Source organism: Harpegnathos saltator, unplaced genomic scaffold (assembly GCF_003227715.2).
Source record: "Harpegnathos saltator strain DR-91 unplaced genomic scaffold, Hsal_v8.6 scaffold208, whole genome shotgun sequence".
NCBI classification, from domain to species: domain Eukaryota; kingdom Metazoa; phylum Arthropoda; class Insecta; order Hymenoptera; family Formicidae; genus Harpegnathos; species Harpegnathos saltator.
In genome coordinates, this window is record NW_020229993.1 from 565,666 (window position 1) to 587,685 (window position 22,020).

Here is a 22,020-nt window from a genome sequence, read left to right on the forward strand (position 1 = left end):
AAATGGGATCGACGATGCAACTTCGTCCAATGATGGTCAAGCTAAGCCTCGAAGTTGACCTCAGTAACGGGGTCTTTCCCTCCCCCTCTCTCTTTCTCTCTCTTTCTCGCTCGCTCGAACATCCTCCCTCACATTAGTAAGCTGCCTGCTTGCTACAGCACAGCCACTAACTGCTTACCCTGTCTTAATGGACCGTTTACCCCACCGACCAACCAGACGACCCACCGCCGTCAGATTACAAGCCTGACCGCCGCGGCTACACTCGCTTAGACCGGGTTTCTCCTCCCTTCCCCCCTCCCTCTATCATCCTCTCGCGCCTTTCTCGATGGACGAAAGGGGTAGCTTGATTGTCAGTGCTCTAATGAACGCGGCTTAGACATTGGTGATCAACTCGACGCCTGCATTCTTACGATTCTGTTCGCATCGTTGCGATCATTAGAACGCTCCCTCGTTCGGTGATGCGCATAAACGCGGGATTATGATCAGGAATTCTTCAACACGTGATAATTTATGTTTAGTTTAATATCACAGACCGGTGTCCGTTTCTATATCGATATTGATGAAAGTTTAATCTAAATTCAGCTTAAGTTTTCAATCTTCTAATCGAGTCTTCTTCAAATCGAGCGTCCTTGAAGATAATTATCGCGATATTAAAGTATTGGCAACACGGAGATAAAATCTTTCATTATCCTAATATATTTGAATAAACAATACATTATTATTATTTTAAGAACGAGGAAGATACTCGTGTGCGGTTAAAAGGTTGAATTTTAAAGACTTAGATTTAATAGATACTAATAGAAATGGGAATCTCAGGCTTGACAAGTTGATGATCGAATCGATACCAATGATGATTTTTCAGACTGTTCGATTTGACGAGTGATATCTTTGATATCGGATGCTGCTTAACGACAGATCTACATGATATTTCGTCGATATCATATCATATTGTTTCCTTAAATGAATAAATAAATAAAAACTAAATGTTATTTTAAAAATAACTAAACTAAACTAAAATAAATAAATATGAATATATATCTTGATTTATTTCGAATAGAAAATAAGCTGAATCGTGAGCAGGTTGTCGATATCTACGTAGAATCTTTCAGATATTGTGGTGAAATATTAGAAATATCAAATTGATTGTTAATTTCAACTTGATATCAAAATAATTTCAAGCAGATTCTTCGTCGACTCGTAAAACCGAGATGAAAGGAAGATTGGACGTTACCTTCGTATCAAATCTGTACGAACCGCTGCACGTGTGGAAACAGTTATGCAAATAATGGAAAGAAAAACAGCGAAGGGAAGGAAAAATAACACAATTTTGCGCGGTTAATGATACCGAACGAGGGAAAATGCTTATGAGACGGGCAATGTCGGCTGTGCGATTTTACCGTGACTTTCCCGTTCTTTTTCCTCTTCGGCGTAAAGAGAACGCGCGTCGTCGCCCGTAAAATGAGGTATACAGTAAAGATAGAGCAATCACCGGGGCATTTTCGGCCGCGCTACCCTCTATTTAAATAAGAACAAAGGAGAATCGTCTGCGCAGACGTTGACATCGACGCGTGTAGACTCGAATCGATGTATGTATGTACGTACGTATGTCGAAAATAGATAATGTCAAGCAGTATTTCAGCCGTCTCTTTTAACGCTGAGTCGATGTGAGGTATTTTCTCGCGCGCGCTATTTGCTCGCCCTTCATCGAAAAGAAGTGAGATGAGGCGAGGCGAGGCGAAGCGAAGAGCAGCAACGCCCCGTCGTGATTCAGTTTACTGCGACGTAATAACGGAACACGTGAAACTCGATTATCGATATATTACGGCGAAACATTCGACTACCATCGTGTGAACTTCGACCGTTGCGCCAACGCGATCGTCTTCCCGATCGGACTTCGAAGAGCATGAACTGAAAATTCACAGCTCGCCCGGGAATGAGTCCCTGTCGTCCGACAAGCGGGAGAGGAAAAATCGTATTCCTGCAACGTCGTCGATTGTGTCCCTCAAAGCCGTAGACGAAGACAGTAGAGACGGCGGCGACAAAGACGACTTTATTCGGGATAGAAAGAGAATTGCGAAGGACAAGGTGCAGCGCAACAAACGGCCGTCGAAAAGACCAGAGGTTACCACCAGCCGCCGTGACGTTTTATATGGAGCTTGAACTATATTTTCTTTTTCCGCGTTTCACGACCAAGTCCTCGGGGTTCAAACGGCCGAACGATTCTCCTTATCTTGACGGCCGGCGGATGCGCGCGCTCGTTCGCTCAAAGTGAACAAAGGCGACGAGTCAAAATGAACTCGTAATTGCGCGGGGAACAAATATTAAAAACGACACGTATGCTCATTTGGCGGCCAGTTAATAAAAAGCGACCTCTCTCTCTCTCTCCCCCCCCCTCTCCCTCCCCCCCTCCCCCCCTCTCTCTCTCTCTCTCTTTCTCCTCTTCCTTCTTTCTCTCCGTCGAATGATACATCGCGACGGTCGAATACAATCGACATCGTTATGTCGGCGGCCGTTGAATTAAAATAAACCGCTTTGCCGATATTTTATTTAATGGAGGCAATTAAGATCGATACCGCGTCGTGGCAATACGAGTCATTTCGCGAAAATTGATGCCCGCGAATAAATCCGCGCGTGTATTGTTAAGAATGAATGCGGAACTGCTTCATATCCAGGGTCGCCCGCGCGGAGAGCCCATCGCCATTGTTCACGACGGACCAGGCGGCAAGGAGAATAAAATTGTGGCGGCATTACTGTCGTTGATGTTACGTTAATGAGGAGACCCGTATTATTTATTGAGCGCGTAACGATTCTCTAATGGATTGCCAGCTAAAGGAGAACAGAAGAAGCGGAAAATGAGGTGAGCCTCATGTTCATCGGATGGTACGCGAGCGTATGCGTGAGTAAATCTGGACGTCTTATTAACAGCGAAAAATGACAAAGAGGGACTTGCCGCTATGACGGTGCAAATACTCCGATAATTACGCGTCATAAGGAACATTGAACGATATGAATTCGGTTAGTAGCATACGCGCATCTTATTAACTCTTTGAGTCTTGGCTTTTATTCTGAAAATTTGGTATTTTACTTCGACAGAATGATATTAGATAAAAATGTAAATAGTGTTTCAAATGTTTAGTTCAAAAAGTGGCATCGGCAGGAAGTAATTAAATTTTATTACGACAGATTCAGAAAATTAATGGCACAATAAAAACGATATTTTTCATCGAGATTAGTAAACCATCGCTAAATAGTTCCTAAATTTTCTGTTAAACTATATACGTAAGGCAATACAAATATTTTTAGTTTGTAGAAATATTATAAATAATATTTTTGTAAAAATATCCGCCGGGAATCGAAGGGTCAAAGATGAATAAAAATTCCGCGTTCGCAAAACAAGTCAGATTCTCGCAGGAACCGCGCGAAACTTCGCGAGACTGTTTCGCATAAAGCCAAGGGTGAAATATAATTGCTTCGATGGCGAACCTTCTTTCGCCGAATCATACCTCACAATCAATAATCTCATATGCATAATACGATTTAACAAACGCAGTGGATGAAGGGGAGAACGTGAAAACGACGATACTTTCCCTACTCGCGGATTGCTGTTTGCCGAGCGTTCCTCCAGCGTTACCCGAATCCTTACGCGACTCACGTTTCATCGGAGGATATCCTGTATCGAGAAGTCAACGGCACGGATCTACTCGACGCGTACGAGGATTTTCCGCAAAAGAGCCACCCGCGCTTCGTTACTGAGCCCAACTCAGAAGCCGGCGAACGAACGAACCAGCTCCCGCAGCTTTTTCCGTATGCACTTTTTCCGTATGACTACATATTCCTTCCACGAACGACCTCGCGGCATTTCTATTCGATACTTAAACTCGGCAATCGCGATTTTAACGCGTGTACGGAGATAAATTTACGGGCATTATCGACCGTGATTGTGTCGCTTGGATAGTGCTGATACGCCGACACGTTAGTTATCTTAAGTGGAAAATGAGAAAATCGCGAGCAAATACGTTAATTTAATCTGTATAAGCTTTCGCACAAGCAAATGTCACCAGGTGAATGAGCTATTAGTGATTGCGTATCAATTTGTGTGACAATCGCACCGTTTTCTTTAATAAATAAAAAAGAGACGAGTTCATATTTATCCTAAACATGTATTCTCATTCGATATTTTATATATTATCATTTTATATATTAACAAACTTCGAGTGAAATTAAAAGCCATAGTAAACGCTGCAATATTATAATTATAAGCGTACTAATAACGACAGAGTAGAGTTCGAACGATTACTCGTCGATATTTTAGAATTTGATAATTAATATGAAATATTTATTTCTCAGATTAGAAGAGAGAGAGAGAGAGAGAGAGAGAGAGAGAGAGAGAGAGAGAAAAGAGTGCAGTTCTTTAATTTCTACAAAACTAAACTGTCGATGAAAAAACAAAACTGCGACTTCACAATTGCGACATTCACCTGGACTTTCCGTCAAGTCGTTTCGATTCGTCGAGAAAAAATAAATCGAACTTATTTCATAAATTTTTTCAAACGAAAGTTTTTATTTGAGAAGTAGAGTGACAGCTGAGTTATACGAATTCCAGCAAAATATTTCGGAATCGTCGAGTGAATATTTTCATTCGAAATTGAAAAACAAGTTTGATATCCTACCGCGACAGGAGCAAATTCACTTGTGTGAGTCAGAAAGCATCGGAAACTTGAATTTAACATCCACTCTCTTACGATTCCGAGTGGCGCTGCTATATTCACTATCATCGGCTTCGAGTGAACTATCGTTCATTCGTTTAGCGTAGGAGACTTTTTCCTCCGCGAAATTTAGAGAGAGCATAAAACCAATAGCCGTAACTTTTCATATTCTTACATAGGCAGGGGGAGGAGGAGCAGAATCGTCAGAGGTTACACGTGCTTGCAATTTCCGCGCCTCGAACTTCACAGAATCCGCGATAACCAGCGGCGCTATTAGAGCCACCCCTCGGTATACCGATGATATGCATTTCGAAGCTCGCGGGTATAAACTGTACCCTTCTTCTTTGACCCCTTGATCGATCGGGGCCTTTTATCGCCGCAGTATCAAACGGCCGTTTTGCGGCAGCAACAAAGGTACGCTCGCGGAGAGGCCATTTACAATGAATTTACGAGCGAGTCGTAGGTGCTGATCCTCGAGGAAAGTGCCGTCGATCTCGGCGCAGAACGACTGCTCTCTCGTTAACCGGCAAGCCCGACCGCAAGAAAAAAAAAAGCGTCGACACTTGCCGGCGCGGAAACGAGCGCCGGCTCGTATATACCCGCTGTCGCGACGATCCCGATAAAACCCCGATCGCTCGCGTCGTGCCGGTGTCCGATCGCCTCTCACAGCGGTCTCAGGGGTCGGATGATCGAGAGGGTCTTGTCACGCGCGAGCAATCAGGAACGTCAAGAGCCACGCGCGACGCGAAGGCAGGTGAAGAAAAGAAGAGGGCGGAGGGCCCGGGCAAGGTGAGCGCCCTCCTCCCTCTCTCGTGCGCGTGCTTTCGCCCGCGCGATTGTCTCAGAAAACAGGCGAACTGAATGCGTCGTTACGCGAGAGTTATAAGCGAGCGTGAATTGCGAAGTGATTTCGTTCCGCAGGGATTCCTTGACGTGCTCGCGCAGCAGAATGGAGGGCCACCAGGAGAGCCCGGGATCGCCATCGGCTGACTTCGTAATGTGGCTGTACGTGATTTACGGGCTTCTGTACTTCCTCGTCCTCGTGCTTGACTATTTTTTATGGACGAATGAATTTTGCTCGCCCTCCCGCTGCCACCCGCCCTCGCCCTTTCACCCCGCCGGGAGAAGTCTCGCGGCTCTCGCCGATGAGAGAGCGTCACTCGCGTGGCTGTCATAACTTGAATAATACTTTCGGTTTGCTCTTCACCGCGTTCTTACGACGTTCGCCACGCGATCATCGCTGAACACGACTCACCGGCCGTGATGGATGGACACGTTTCGATTTATTGTTCGCGAGCGTAATATTCGCCGTTGTTTCCGCGCTGTAAAATACGTACGCGGAGTGTTTCGAGCAAAAACAATAGTACGCGCTAAATAAAACTATCGTCGACAGCGGCGTCCGCGAGCGACGCTCTCTCATGGCCACACTTTTCAAGTCATATCCGGCTTGCGCGGTGTATGCACCGGCGCAACGAATTATTCATAAAGTTACTTTTTTCTGACGCGCCTGAACGAGATATCTCGCTGCGCAAATGTTGCCGCATGGCTGGAGCATATTACCTATTTAACATAATCCGCACAACCGACCGGTAAGTGTGCCCACCTTTATCGGGCCGGGGAAGGGCAGCCAGGAAGGGATTAAGTCGTCAGATAAAATTACTGCGGATAAATCAGACAAGGATCCAATTGCATATCGATTGTGATCACGACTGTGTCAACAGCGAAGATCTTTAATCGACTAGTCGTAAATATCGGGATGCGATTCTGCGGGAGGGGGAGCGTTCTTGAAGGGAGAGGAAAATTTAACAGTAAGAGCCGTCGTCCGTAGGACGAATCCTCGCAGATCTCGGCGAGATTTCCGGCGGAAACGCGCTGGCGCGTTTTACGTGTCTACTTCGCGAAGAGATTACACGCGGTCGGAAGATTGCAGGATGCGTCGCGTCGTCGGGTGAATGATGAGCGTGTAAATCGTTAATCAAGAACTCGCTGGCACCGCGAAAAAACACAGGGGAGAGTTATCGTTGGAAAAGTCGGTGGAACAACGCCGTTGCGTGGCGGAGACACGGGCGGGGTTAGGGAGGAAGACGTCGCCGGGAAGAAACGGCAGGGAAAGAGAACACGTCGCGAGGAAAGAGTCCCCGGACTAGTTCGCTAGACCAACAAGTCCGAATGCGATTGACGTCGCGAGAATCTATACCCTCCATCTCCACCTAGACGAGAAACCTTATTTCTGTGTCGAATTGAATCATCCCTTCTTCGAGAGCGCAGAATGCGATCGAGGATGGAATGGAGATGGGATATACCCGGCTTTTACGTGGAGATGCAGCCATGTAGCCGGAGCGCGAGTCGGCTGAAAGAACGACCGCCGCCATGCATCATTCGGCGATGCTGCCACGAATGTACGCTTCACAGTGCCCATTAATTCCTACGATTCATCGTACAATCGCTACTTACTTCGAAATGATAAACGCAACGCAAGCTTGGCAATACGTGCTTATACGCGGTGAGAGAGGTAAACGGGAAAATGAGAACAACTCCCAGCTCGATCGCAAGCGACAGTTTAATCCCGGGGCTTTTCGCTCCTGATGCGCTTTTACCCGTGCGATGAAATCTGTGCGAACGCTCAGAAGAAAGTCGCTCGCGAGTCTCGCAAATTTCTGTAACATGCTTCGAGCTATATATAGATTCCGCCCATGCATCTTTCTTTGGGAATATCTGCGCAAAGTACCGTCAGACAGGAAGCTCACATCGTTTCGAATATTCTATGTCCAATTGAAGAAATAGTGAAATCTAGGACATTGACAGAATTAAATATTTATACGTAACATTCTCAAATTCAGATAGATGTCTCAATTAGTGTCCAAGTGACTTCATGGCGGGAATAAATTAATAATACGTATATACGTATTATTAATTTATTCCTCGTATATACGTTAAATACATAAAAAGTTGATTTTGCTGGAAAGTTTAATAATTCGGGATTTTGATTGTCACATTTTCTCTGATTTACAAAAAGATTTCAATTTATTTATTTCTTCTCAAAAATGATCAAAGTACAATTAAATGCCACGATAATTTAGCTTTGAAGCAATTGAAAAATAATTGCGCACATCTAATAAATAGATATCTGATATGAAATCACATTAGCTTTTAAAGTGCCGGTGAATAAATATTCGAACTGTCGCCATCAGTAGTACGCTTGTAATTATGATGTTCCAGCACTTATTACGAATTTCATGTTATTAGAAATTTGTTGCAATCGATAATATATAAAATTTGAAGCTAAAGCACTTGTTTAAAAAAATTATGGACCTGTATTAGCTAATTTATCAAGAAGAACTGATGTACTGTTACAAACTGTTATAAATTAGGACACTCACTAAATGAGGCTTTCAGCTTAGTATGTAGATTTTAAGGAATGATAGCGTCTAAAATACACACAACATATTTGCAGAATTAAATATTTTTCCGTGATCCTTAAATTGACTAATACCTGTCACAAAGTGACCTCTCTCGACGCGTATGTTATATTCCATTTTCCTCGAGTTGCAACACGTCTCGGAGATGATATACGTTGCAACAGAACTACGAAAAAAATCATGTCAACGTTGTAGAGTTAAATCGCCGAGCGTCCGGGATGTCGTAAATAAAATATAAACTGGCCGCTATTAATAAACACGCTAAATAAATGGAATTAATATTCTCATCTAAGTAGTCGGGATGTGGTGTAAGCCCCTCGTATTCAAGAATTCATAGCGTGCTGAACGCGCGCGATCTTCAGCTAGAGAAAGAGAGAAAGAGAGAGAGAGAGAGAAAGAGAGAGAGAGAGAGAGAGAGAGAGAGAGAGAGAGAAGAGAGGAGATAAGAGCGAGGAAAGAGGAGAAAGAGACAGAGAGAGGAGAGAGGATTTTATCCGATAGAAAGAGGCGACGGTGAGAAATAATAGAGGGTCAGCTGCGCGCAGCGGGAATGTCATCAACAGTCGTGACATAAAAAGCTGCCCCTCCCCTCTCTCCCTCTCTCTCTCTCTCTCTCTCTCTCTCTCTCTCTCTCTCTCTCTCTCTCTCTCTCTCTCTCTCGTACAACATCGTCGTGCAATTAGCACGGCGTCATACAGCGCAATCCCGGCGTCAGCGCGACGGAACAACCTACGCGACATTACTCATTGTCCCACGGTTCCGGGTTACACTCGAAAATTTTTATTCATTTAACGCGCGATATATGACGTGCGCGATAAAACGTGCGTTCTGTATATTGCTGTATATATCGCAACGTGTATCGATTTCGTGGCGGAAAAAATAGCGAACCCCGTTGGTGATGCGCAAGAATAGTATCGTACAGAAATAGCACTTATATTTCTCGAGATAAGGTCTCTATCTTTCCCCTCTCTCTCTCTCTCTCTCTCTCTCTCCCCCTCTCTCTCCCTTTCTCTCTCTCTCTCTCTCTCCCTTTCTCTCTCTCTCTCTCTCTCTCTCTCTCTCTCTCTCTCTCTCTCTCTCTCTTTCTCTCTCGCAAGCGCGACAGATTAGTTCACATGTCTATTATGAGAAAAAGAAAAGGAGAGACAAAGAGAGAGAGAGGGAGAAGAATAAAACGATGTTCTATTTGTCGCGAATATTTCGGATTCACGTTATGAGCACCGATCGCGCGATATTGTGATTACAAATGCACACGTATGCCGACAGTTCGGCACGGGCGTCGAAACAGGTAGAAACAGGTAGATACAAATTAGAGGAGAGAGCAAGATAAAAAAAAGAGAAGATCCTGCGCGGGGCACACACAGGTGTTCGTTAAAAAATCCTACTGCTGCTGTAAAAAAAAATCGTGCTAGATGTACAGTCGTTAAAAATTCCCGGCAAAATAAGAATAAAATAATGGATGAAGTTGGTGCACAGAAATCTCCAAGTCTCTAACGAGATGCGCACATGGGGCCGTTAATGAGAGAAAGGCGCGTTTTACATATATACATATATAAAAGTTGTATATTTAACTTATGCATGGCCGTCATATGGAATATTATCGTTTAAAGCGGTTTCTTTTTTTCTCTTTTTTTTCGTTCAGGACCGATGTAATTCTCCGTCATTGTCATCACAATAGACTAATCGCATCAGCGTGAATGTGGTTGATCCGCTGCCGCTGAAAACGACGAAATAGCGTGTCCGCTCCCCGCAAAAGCTATGGACTCACGACCCTAATCCGCTTTACCTCGCCGCGAACGATCTCCGCGCGAATGAAATACGTACGTCGCAGTACTTGCATCGCGTTGCGCTGCGCGATCGTGCGTCAGTAATCCGCTAGTTGCCCGCGTAATATTACTGCCTATCGTACGGAGAAAACGTGAGCCCGTGTCATCCGCGATCTTTCGCGAACTTTGCTCCGCCGTCGACGAGAAGCGAATGTGACGGTTTATCGACAAACGGAGAAGCCGCGAGATTCTCATTCAGCGAGATAATCGTCCATCTTGACATACGTACGTTTTCCTATCATAGTACCCATCCAAATACTATGCAAGCTGTCTGACGGTAGATACGATATTCGTCTTGCTTGTACACAGAGAATATACAACTTAAAATATACTTTGTTGTAGTTACAACGATATTTTTGTATATTTGGACCGTACAGAATGTGACTCATATTTATATTATATAATATCAATATAGTCCAGCTTTAAAAGAATATTGTAAAAAGAAATAACATAGTAATATAATTTTTACTACAGTATTTTCTCCGTGCAGGTCAGATCAAACTGAAGGAAAGAAATTCTCGATCATTTTGTAAACCATATAAAATTTTGAGTTCTTAATTAAGGAAGATTGATAAATGGTCGCGTGTAAGATGTCTTCAACCTTCTACCCGCTGCTCGACAATCAGCAGCAAGTAAATGGGGCGATATAACTTTCGTACTTTCTTCTTTAATCTTCCTTAATAACTTAAAATTTTACACAGGTTGCTTGCGAAATAGTAAAGCACCTTTTTGTTCAATTTAACTCAATTATAGACACACGATAATATCGTAGATCCTGACTACTAGGCAGATAAGAAAGTCAATTTCGAATATTCTATACCCACACGAGGGGAATTTTTATCGAATAATATACCATACTATATCACGCAGCTATATTTATATCATTTATACAAAGTATAAAATTATATATTGCAACAATTAACTAATAGTGTGTTATCTTCTTGGTTTTATCCTTTTAATTTTACAATGTGAACATTTATAACATGTATGTAAAATATTTTTTCCCATACTGTTTCCCATATAATTTTTTCCAACTCTTAAATGTGTAAAGTATATCCTAGCCAAACGAGCTAATACGATACCTTCTCCATGTACGAATGTTAGTATCTTCCCGAAAAATCCTCTCCATATACTTCAAGAGACGATAACATTTCTTAGACATTGGCTATGAGCGCGATAGATAGCAATTTTACAAAGTGCAAATAATGTCCGGAAATTTCTCGAGAGTTTTCCCGGTAAATGGTTCCCTCGGTAATAAATAATCCTTAATCAACAGTACCTTCAATGGGATATTTTATCTTTACAAGTATATTCAACCAAACAAGAGCTGTATAGAACAACTATACCATGGTATATACCCTTTCTTTTTCCTTTTCTCCTTTCCTCTTTTTCTTTTCCTACGAATGAAGCCGGTCGATGTACTGAATTCTATTACTCTCGGGCAGTTCGGGGCATCAGGCAAAATGCGCGGATTCAGTTGGCGGATGTTATGCGTTTGCGGTAATACCGACGAAGAATGGATCCATAAGGGTGGCCCCTCAAAGATATGGGAAGGGTAGCGCGAACTGACGGCCCATCCACTTCGTGAGCTCCTCGGGGAGCCATAAAAAAGCTACCCACCTAGATTTTCTCACTGATCGATTATTTGCGAGAGGGAAAGAGAGAGAGAGAGAGAGAGAGAGAGAGAGAGAGAGAGAGAGAGAGAAAGAGGGGGGAGGCAGGACAAGCCGCCTTCTCCATAGCTCCGTTCGACAAACTCGAGCTTCCACGATTTTACAATCGCGAATTCTCATGCGCGCTCATCACGAGATAACGTGACTTGAATATATTAATACAACCACCACCTCGGGGAGTGTGTCTTTTTTCTCGGATACCTAAACGAATTTAGAGATAATCTCCGACGGAACTTCTGCGTATCTTCTGTACAATCATCCCGACGGAGGAGGTATACGATCGCGCTTTTTTGAAACTTTTATGAGGCTATAAACCGGGGACGATCTCCTTCGCTACGTAATCGATTTTACGAGATATAAGAGCCAACGATCGTGCATGCGACGCTTTCACTGTGATTTTTCGTCGACCGTATTTGAAATTTCAATCAATTTCCGCTTTACGAATTATTGATCCAATTTTCGATACAGAAGCAGTTCGCCGCTTTGTAAATCAATGATTAGGAGTATCAATCGGAATAGAACTTACGTACGATTATGTACCCACATATTAATGATTCACAATAATATATAAGGCTATGTTCTAACACGTGTCCCAATATGCTTATACGCTTCGTGACAAATATATCATTTTACGTGGAAAATACCAGGAACGCCGTTATTAAATAATTTTCCTTGAATTACATAAATTGCATAAACATTTCTTCCGTAATATAAACATAATTTACTTCGTCTATCAAAAGAATCACTTAGACATCTGCAACACGCTCATTTATCAAGCTCAACCTCCCTCCCTCCCCCTAGCTCGCTCCACCGTCCTGCTGCAAATCAATTACCAGCGAACTCCCTTGTTAATTACTTCACGATTGAAGGTAGTTCTGACTACCCGGAATACGAATAAGCAAACGTCAAAGTGTCCGATAATTAGCTATTAATTATGCGCGATGTCCCTCAGAGCGTAGTTCTACAATCACTCGGGATAGTAACGGTCTCAAACACACGCATACAGCACGAAATTACAAAATTACAAAAAAGAAAACAAAATAAGGAAGGAAGGAACAAGAAGAAAACAGAAACATAGAAGAATACTTCACGTGTATCTTTTTTAGTTTTAGAGTTTTGGACCTTCGGGCAAATAAAAATTCCCATGACCGAGAACTAATAGAGAAAAATTACGACGTAAATCCATTCTCTCTTTCCCTTCCTCCCTCTCTTTCTCTCCACGTGCGGATACGATAGAGCTAATATTTCCTCGTATACAGCGCATCCGTGCCGTAACACTTGTCCACTACCTCAGGTACTTTTCCTCGTTTTCTCTTTTTTCTCCTCTTTTTTTTAATACTCGACCGACTCACGCAAAACGCTGCGCTAATTTCTACTTACGCCAAGATTCACTCGGACCGGCTAAAGTAATTTTTTACACCGGTGGCAGCCCGGAATCAGAGTGGACGGATTATACCTTGGAGTGGCCGCGTCAATTAAGGGATAATCACGGTGTTAGGACGTACGTGTTCGTGACACGCGCGCACCGAGCCATCCATCCAACCACCCACCCACCCACCTCCCCCCCCACACATACAAACACGCACATCTATGTGTTTAAGGCGCACGTGCGGCGCTACGCGGTAACAAACTTGTGTCGGACAAACTCCGATTCCATCTCGCTAACATTGCCAGAAGTAAGAGAGGATGAGATAAAGAAAGAGACGGGGGCATGCGGGGGGGGGGTATAGCTGGAGGAAAAAAGAGAAATGGGCAATGGCGAGGCTTGTACTATCTCCCATCTGGCAATGCTCTGCTGCGACTACATTAGCCAGCTTATCCGCTCATTATGTGGACTGACGATCGCACGTTCCGTCCGCCAGTGAATTCCACCCCTCCTTTCTCTAAGCCATTCACCCCGAGGGATGAGACGTCTATCCTTACCTTTCGGAGCTTCCGATATCGCGATCGAATGAAATAGAAACGGTACAGCCCTCGCATGCTGTGCTTTATTGACTCTGCGAGATTTACTCTAGATATTCGTTCTAGTCGATTCTATAAACCGATTATTTAATCACTGGTAATATACTCGATACAAATGTATCGGTAGAGACATGTGCTGTAGTAATTAAAATTGTCGCGAAATAAATGAACTTCGACAATAAATAAATTTACATGATATTAGCGATGTATGACTTTGAAGCTTTGTTGTGTGCCAAATTGCTGTATCGCTTTTTGTCGGCCTACTTTGATTATATAATATGTATTTTTATGACTGTGTTAAAGCATTTCTATATGTTATATACTTACTACTAAAAGAAAAAGTCTGGAACAGGACCTAAACGTTTGGATAATTTCGATAATAAAATACATTTCTTAACTAACGACGAGAAATTACATATCAACACATAACGTGTCACATACTATACTACAAAATCTGTGTATAAGCTCTTAAAAGCCCTCAACTTCACATATTTGATTGTATATCTCATTAGTTTTCCTGAGTGTATTACTTTTGATTCTGGATGAATCGGTTGAGAAGAAAGGCCCAAAACAATTTCGCAACAAAACCGCAAAGAGTTGATGCATGTTCGATAACGTACGATTTTATCCATTAACTTCAATTTTTAACAAATTACTCAGTTCAATTATTATTTAAAATAATAATTCAGTTTAATTGAGATAATTCTGCCTCTGTTGGTGGTATATAAATGGCGCCGGTTACTAGTAACCAGCGCGCGGCAATTAACCTATCAATGTTTTGAACATTAGAAATATAGAATAAAATAAAAATGGAAAGACTAATCAGAGATCTAAATATATAGGTACGCGTAATAATTTTGCAAATAAATACTAAACACTAAATAGTACGGTAACCATCATCAACGTTTTAATACGGTTGGAAATACGGCGTAGACTAATCTGCATTTTATTGACCTTAAAGCGCGTTGAGATTACAGTAAATAACTGTATTATATTCCAATAAAAGGAAGGATGTTATTGGCATTTATTGAAGCTAGTCGAGCATCGATGTGACGATTTCTGAAATACGCGTGGTAGTAAAAGCAATGCGCTAACCGATCGAACGACAATAGCGAAAGAGAAAAGACCAAGCTGATCGCGGAAAAGGCTGCACTTAACGCGGCGGATATATATCGCTCCGCAAGATGGGGTGGAAGTGAAATGTAGCCGCGCTTACCGGACCGACTAAATGCACTATTTATTGTCCGGTTTCCTTCGAAGACCTTGCGTCTGCTAGAACACATATTTACCAACCGAGAGGCAGAATTACTTCCGTTCGTATTAAACGCTCGCCGCGATAGATATCTCTGCGATCGCTTTAGCGTTTTCCGCTGAGCTTGATGGAAAAGTAGCATGTCGACGTATCATAATCGTTATCTGATGTAAATACGATGCGATTTGCCTTACCTTTTAGAAACGATGTAGAGCCGACGGACGACGCGGGTAGAAATTCCTGATTTTCGCCGTAGTATTTCACCAGCTGCCAGTCCTCTCTCAGTTTCTTCAGCTTCTCCTGTTGTACGTTTGATATTGAATTAAATGCGACACATTACGATACACTTAATTAATATCCAATTCATCCAATGAAAAACTTTATACAATTAGAATGTTTTTATGTTACCTGAAGCTCGATAGAAACTGGTTGTTTCGCTGATTCACACTCTTTCTCCAGATTAGTGTAATTTTCCAACACGTCCTTCACTTCCATTTCGCGATCTTCAACTTTGGACTGGAAAATAGGAAAAGGTAGAAATGTAATTTTCCGTCTCTTTCGTACAATCGTACTCTTTCGTACGATCAATTGCATGAAGAATATTACAACTCACCATGATGTTCATAATCATTTCGTTACGTTCATGCTGCGGCAATTCTTGGGAAATGCTCAGTCGTGTTCGCGTCTCCATAACCCACGCCATAACGGCGTCCAAGGTGCAGATATATTTTCTAAGTGACGCAAGCTTGCATTCCACATACTCGCGGTGGTTTGAAAGATTTACATTGGCCTGAAAAATTAAACGAAACAATTGAAAGACGTATCATTCATCGAATTTTAAAAATTTCTATGGATACGATATAAAATATTTTCATATAAACAATACCTTGTCCATATCTGAAAGAAGCTTGTTGCTTTCGTCTTCTTCTCTAGAAACGTTATGTTGACTCACCAAAACTTGCAAGTTCCTTTTCCGTGACAAAAGTTCTTCTTCTCTCGCCTAAAAATACACCAGCATCAATCAGTATATTCAAACGATATGGTTTACTGCATATTCTCAAAAGAAAGCAATTTATCTTACGTGTGTGAAATGTACGGCAATGAGTGAAAAAAAAATTAATATTGTAGATAATTTAAATATTATAATACAATAGAGTCATCTGTAGAAAATACAATAAAAGTCAAAACCGATAGGCGAAGTGGTAGGAAGCGGTATAAAGTAAGAGTTCAACGCTATTTATGTCCTGGCACGGTTTAGCATGTGCGGTCATGAAATGTAGAGGGATATTATTAGGACAAGTTTCGGTTTATTTGATTATGCTGCGCCGGACTACGACCCATGGAAACTGACTCACGGAGAGAATAATTCCGTTACTTATCCAAGTCGCATCTCTAAGCGGAGGATCTCTGCTAGAAAGTTTTTCGATAATATATGTTCAAGTGTTGCTGTACATCATGTACGTGATGTTATTTCGAAAGCAAAATATTGCGCGGCTTCGTGTAACAGTGATCTCCGCGAACAGTGAGTGCGTTCCAGATGAAAACTGAATTATTTTGATGATATATTCGTTATTTGTAACAATTAGAAATACGTGTGCGTTCAAGAAGCAGAAAGCAAAACGTAATAAAGTCTTTAACTACACAACAGTAATCGTTCGTGCGTAGATTCGAGCAAGACGAGAAAGAGAAATATTGGAAGATGTGCAAACTCACCTTAATTAACGACAGCCTGATCGACAAGGAAGTTTCGTCCGAAGGATTCGCCGCGGACACTAGCAGAGTATTCACCTGCTCCACGATATTGTACGCAGTTTCGAAAACGCGGCTGTCGTTGTTCACTTTTCTCTCCATAGCGAAGTTCCTTAAATAATACGATAATGTAAATACGTTCGAGATGCGGCACATATAAAGGAGATATGTTCTTTCATAGAAAAACCAGATTTACAAGAGAAACTGTGTTCGTTTATTCTGAGGTTATTCTGAGTTGACTGACTTCACTACAGCAGCACAGGCAAATCACAACTGAAATAGCTCAATGCTGGGCCGAGCTTTCCTCGCAATGCTACATGCTTGTCTGCATTAGCAAGTCATAACTTTATAATTCATAATTCTGAATCATAAGCAATGAGCATCGCTCGCGTTTGCAAAACTATGTACATTTATTTAAATTATTTGAGTGCAGCGTGTGTATAAATGTCTCGGGGAGAAAAACTTTGTTTTTCCGAAAGTGTTAAAAAGATCATGCGTATTTCACTCACCGTTCCTTCCGCGCGCTCACTTCGGCCACCAAATTCTGCCAGCGGTGTTTGATGTTTTCCACCATACTTTGTAATTCCATTACGTCTTCGGAGGAGGCACGGCTAGATATATCCGCACTCGCTGCGTTCATATTATTCAACGTTCTCTGCATTCGAGAAACTTCTTGTTCCAACTCAAAAGTCTTCGTTTTGCTCGCCTTAGAATGGCTAAAGACATTGCATTTCTTGAGAGCGTCTTCCATCTTGTCTAACCACTCCGAAAAAGTTCGGCATGTGTTATGGAGTTCTCTCCACTTCTCGTAGCATTTGATCCAACGATTGTGCCTCTCCATGTAGCTTTGATTAACGCTCGTCCATTCATCTTGCAATTTCTCGCTCAAGTAATTTATTTGGTCGGCTTGCTCTCGTTTCGCTTGCCGCATAACACTTTCACAGACGTAATTTACTTCATCAACGCTCGGCTTCAATATATTTAAGGCATTACTAATTTTCTTCAAGCATTCCTCTTGATTCGTGAATAACTCGTAGTCTTTGCCGCTCAACGGCAAGGAATTCAAGGACCGCGACACAGTCGACGTTGCTTCTCTTAATTTGCTGATCCGCGCTATAAACTCCTGCGGATTAACGCCGCCGACATCCTAGAAGAAAACGCTCATATACATTTTCCTCATATACAACACAAAAAAATTTTAATCTTTGACAAATAACAATTGATTAACAACTCTAACACGATACTTCAATACAGATTATAAATATTTATTAAACGTACCAATTCCACTTTCTTGTCTGTCACATGTTTGTCCTTGTCTTTGCTTCCGCTGAATCTCTTGAACTGCGAACTAACTTTCTGCCAATTGCTGTTGATGTTGTAGCGTACAGATTCCGAGTAGCCAACGTTTAATTTCTTCAACTCGACAGCCAGCTCATTTAGTTTGTGTATTTGCACTTGTTTCATATCAAATTCCTCAGTAAACGACTCCAATTGCCCTTCGTAATTATTAGCTTGTTCAAGTTTCAACGGCACATCCCTGAACCAATCTTCAAATTCTGCAACAATATTATTGTACTGCCGCAAAATTTCTTCAGCCTTCTGCGCCTGTTTCCTGCGCATCTCGATTTCAGTCATGACTTGGTGCCACTTGCTTCTTAGCTTGTCTTGATGCTCGTTCTTGATTTTTTCAGCTCGCGCAGGATCAGTCATGTGTATCGTCATAACTAAACCGTCGCCTTTACTGATCAAAGCCGCCGCGTCTGGTGCAAGAATACTGACTTCACTTTTGAGTATCTGTAACATAGAAAATGTATAAATCTCACAAAGCAATTCAGACGAATATATTTCGATTTTCCCCCAACAACTTGCAGAGAACATAGAAGAAACAAAAGATAAACATAGTACAAACCTCACGGCGCTTGGTAGGATCTTTTTCATTACAAATGCCACTGATACTCATCAACATAACGTCCATTCTGCACAGCATCATTTGCGCCGCCTGTTCAAATTCAAAAACACTTTTCTCCAATGCTGTTCGAGATGTACTCACTGGACTTTTGAACAGTCCTTTTGCCTCCACCCGGTGCTGCGCGAACGGCTGAGTCTTCTCGACTTTAATCTATAAAAAGAAGGTAATTCTTTGTGAAACTAAATATCACAAGAAGTATTCGTGCTGAAACCTACGTAAACGTTAAAATTTGAAACGAATAACGCGAGTTGCTGGTGGCGTCAGTGGCGTGTATACGTGGCACGTATGTTACCTTGTCCAAGAGGTGTTCAACATGCTCTCCTAAATTAGTGTCTTCTCCGTCCGAACTGGAACTACCAACATCAATCTCTGTATCATCCGAAAATATCAGAACATCGTCCGTTTCCTTATCACTGCCGTAAAAGCTCTCGCAGTCTTCTAAAGTATCGTCTTTCGACAGACTCCTCATACGTTTCGCTAACGGTGTTCTCTTGCAAAGTTTCTCGTCCTCGCTTCGACTCGTGTTGCCAGCGTTATCGTGTCTCTTGGAATATTCGATACTTCTCTGAGATGCGACCTCTTTCTGAGTGTCTTTGTCTTTCGGTTTCGTCGTTGAGTCATACGTTTCGGCACAACTTGCTTGAACGTTTGCGTCGGATTTCTCCACTTCTTCGTTATCGTCTAATATGAGATACTCCGCAACACTCTCTGTATCTTTCCATGTAGAAGTTGTAGTTCTCGGGGTCTTATTTGACTTAACGTCTGTTTGTTGATCTACGGCGGTGCTAGCCTCGGTCTTTTTCAATGACGCGCCGCTAGGAAATGTCGTACTTTTATTCGAATCAATAACATCGGCGTGATCCGCGTCCAAATCTAATTTCAGAATGAGTCTTTTGATATTTCTCGCGGGAATTGGTTCCGCCGCGGTCTTCTTCTTTAAAATCGGCACGAGTTCCTTCTTCTTACTGACAAGCTGTTCTGCGAGACCGGAAACGGTAGCGGACATTTTTCCTCTACCTTCCTTATCCTCCGTGTCTGTGTCTATGGACTCGGGTTCTGTCTCGGTGTCTTCCACGATTTCCACCCTTTCGACTACTTGCGGCACTAATCCGACACTGACATTAGCACTCGGCAAAATCACATGATCCTCGGGAGAAGCTATCGATTTTACAATTTCCATTTCCTTCACCTCTACGACGCGCAATGGATTCTGCTGAACGCAAGCCGCGTTAAACGTCTCGGCCTCCGTTGCTGTCAGAGTATTACTCGACACTTGAGAAAATAATTTACTATTCTTGGATAGAAAGAATTCCTCGTCATCGGTCACATGAACATCTGACATATTATCGGAGCTTGGTGACGGCAAGTCGTCGTCGATCTGGACGACCTGCGGTTGAGAGGTCTGAACAACATCGGGCACAGAGCTCATGTCTAGCTTGCGCCGGACGGTTCTACTGACGTCTACGATTCTAGCTTTGACTTTTTCCGACTTGGCCGAAGACTTTCTGCTTCGGTGGGGTATGTCAATTGGCGAACTCTCGGGTGTGCTAATGATGGAACATTGATTATCGTCAAACGCGGGATTAAGATATCCTATGCCATAAATCGCTTCATTCTCGTCTATCAATTTCTTTTCTTTTTTGACAAGATGCGCGGAAGTTTGTTCCAGCTGTTTAGGCAATTTGTTGCGTCCGTAATTGTCTCTCCCCTTAGTCTCTCCCGCTTTAGTTTTTACTAATAAATTGTCTGTGATTTTGTGGATCCATTCCTGCGAAAATACGATAGGTAACAGAAACTCCGTGGACAGTCGACGGTTAATTGAAAGAGCATGTTAATAGTGTAACAATATCAAGCGTGATCTAATGAAAGTGATCAATGCGATTCACTGTGCACATGTGAAGCTGAATCTTTCATGTGTGTCCATCACCAATGCCAATATCATTGCGCGCTACGCCTCTTAATTGACTTCTTCTAGCTCTGCATAATTTCCCGTCTGTATTTTTTTATGTTTCTTTTTCGTACGTATAAAAAGTAGATTTTATACAAGGGGAGAGACAATACGTGACAGAATATCGACAAAGTACAAGTCTATCCATTCACCAGAATGTGTACTCATTTCGAGTAATTACACTATTTACAGAGATAGAGCCACCTCTTGGACAAAATACATATTCTATGTATATATATCGGGAAATAAATAATAATAGTACACACGCGTAAGTCTATATAATATGTACATATTATATCGCGCGCGTACGTGCGATAGGAAATCCCCGACAGAGAAACTATAATAACATAACACTTTTATTTAAAAACAAACAATATGTACATAAAGAAAACTGTACTTAAATCCTGCTGTAAACAAAAAACGAGAAATGTGACATTTCCAATATAAGATTGATTAATATTGGATGAAAATTCATATTCAAAATAAGTCAATGATGTATGTGCGTAAGTTTGTATGTGTGTATGTTTGCATCTTTCAAAAAATATAAAATCTTATATATATATATATATATATATATGTATATATATATAAAAATTTAACTTGTGATAGAGATATACGTAATGGTACTAATAAAGCACAAGTATTACATATACCAATTGTTAAAGTATAAGCAAGAAGTAAGCCATGAGTGAATAAGCAATGAATGATATAACTGACTTTAAACATAATAAAAGTAACGGTGATAAGTGAGTTTCAATTTCGTGTGATAACGGAAAGCAGATACATACCTGTATTCTATTCGAAATATCCTCCCATTTTTCACATATCTCAGCTACTTTAGGATAATATGCGTAACGTTGAAGTTGGTTGACTTTGGGTTTTGCTTCAATCATTTCACTTTGCACAGCCTAGCAAGGAAATGTCCAAATAATATTGAATTATTATAATCAAAATGTTTTTAAAGTAGATATATTTTATATATTTTATATATTGAAGAATAAAACGTTATATGTATATTTCATTTTATATCTTAATATCATGCACACAAATATTTCATTACTTTGCATTGTTCGAAGTGATGCTCTGTAAGTTGATCTATCGGAACCGCGTCTAATTTATTTAACTTCTCTTCAACTTGTAGAAGCCAGGCGTTTATTTCATCAACATTGGGCTCATCCTTTTACAGAAAAGGAAAATTGTATATATTATGAGTATACATTGAAAGGTAAAATATATTTACCTCTGAACCTTTACAAAGTCGCAATCTTTTCTCTGTATTTGCTAATCTTGCAATTACGTCCGACATTTTTTCCTTAAGTTGTTCAAGGTACATAGGATCGCAAAACTTCGAAAATTCATCTTGCGATCTAAGTAATTTATCTCTTATAACATTTAATCGCGGGATTACTTCGGTCAAAGTTTCCTGCAAGTCATAATGCAAGCATACATATTTTAATTTAAATATAAGAAATTCAGAATCTAATTTTATAATTCTTGATAAAAATGCATTTAATAT

The 22,020-nt window shown here is 41.5% G+C and overlaps 1 protein-coding gene across 8 annotated transcripts in view; it reads right to left on the reverse strand.

Annotated features, from left to right (window-relative positions):
• Positions 1-22,020, reverse strand: part of LOC105192226 (dystrophin) — a 588,349-nt gene that overhangs the window by 534,100 nt on the left and 32,229 nt on the right. For 7 of the 8 annotated variants that reach the window (XM_025298139.1, XM_025298137.1, XM_025298140.1 and 4 more), the window contains 12 exons: positions 21,745-21,927; positions 21,565-21,681; positions 21,293-21,412; positions 18,849-20,324; positions 18,497-18,706; positions 17,866-18,381; positions 17,097-17,734; positions 16,552-16,699; positions 15,725-15,838; positions 15,452-15,628; positions 15,247-15,354; positions 15,033-15,138 (listed from right to left, as the gene is read on the reverse strand). In XM_025298139.1, the coding sequence (XP_025153924.1) occupies positions 15,033-15,138; positions 15,247-15,354; positions 15,452-15,628; positions 15,725-15,838; positions 16,552-16,699; positions 17,097-17,734; positions 17,866-18,381; positions 18,497-18,706; positions 18,849-20,324; positions 21,293-21,412; positions 21,565-21,681; positions 21,745-21,927 (3,913 nt within the window). The remainder of the gene's footprint in view (positions 1-15,032; positions 15,139-15,246; positions 15,355-15,451; positions 15,629-15,724; positions 15,839-16,551; positions 16,700-17,096; positions 17,735-17,865; positions 18,382-18,496; positions 18,707-18,848; positions 20,325-21,292; positions 21,413-21,564; positions 21,682-21,744; positions 21,928-22,020) is intronic. The other variant, XM_025298141.1, reaches the window with a different exon arrangement.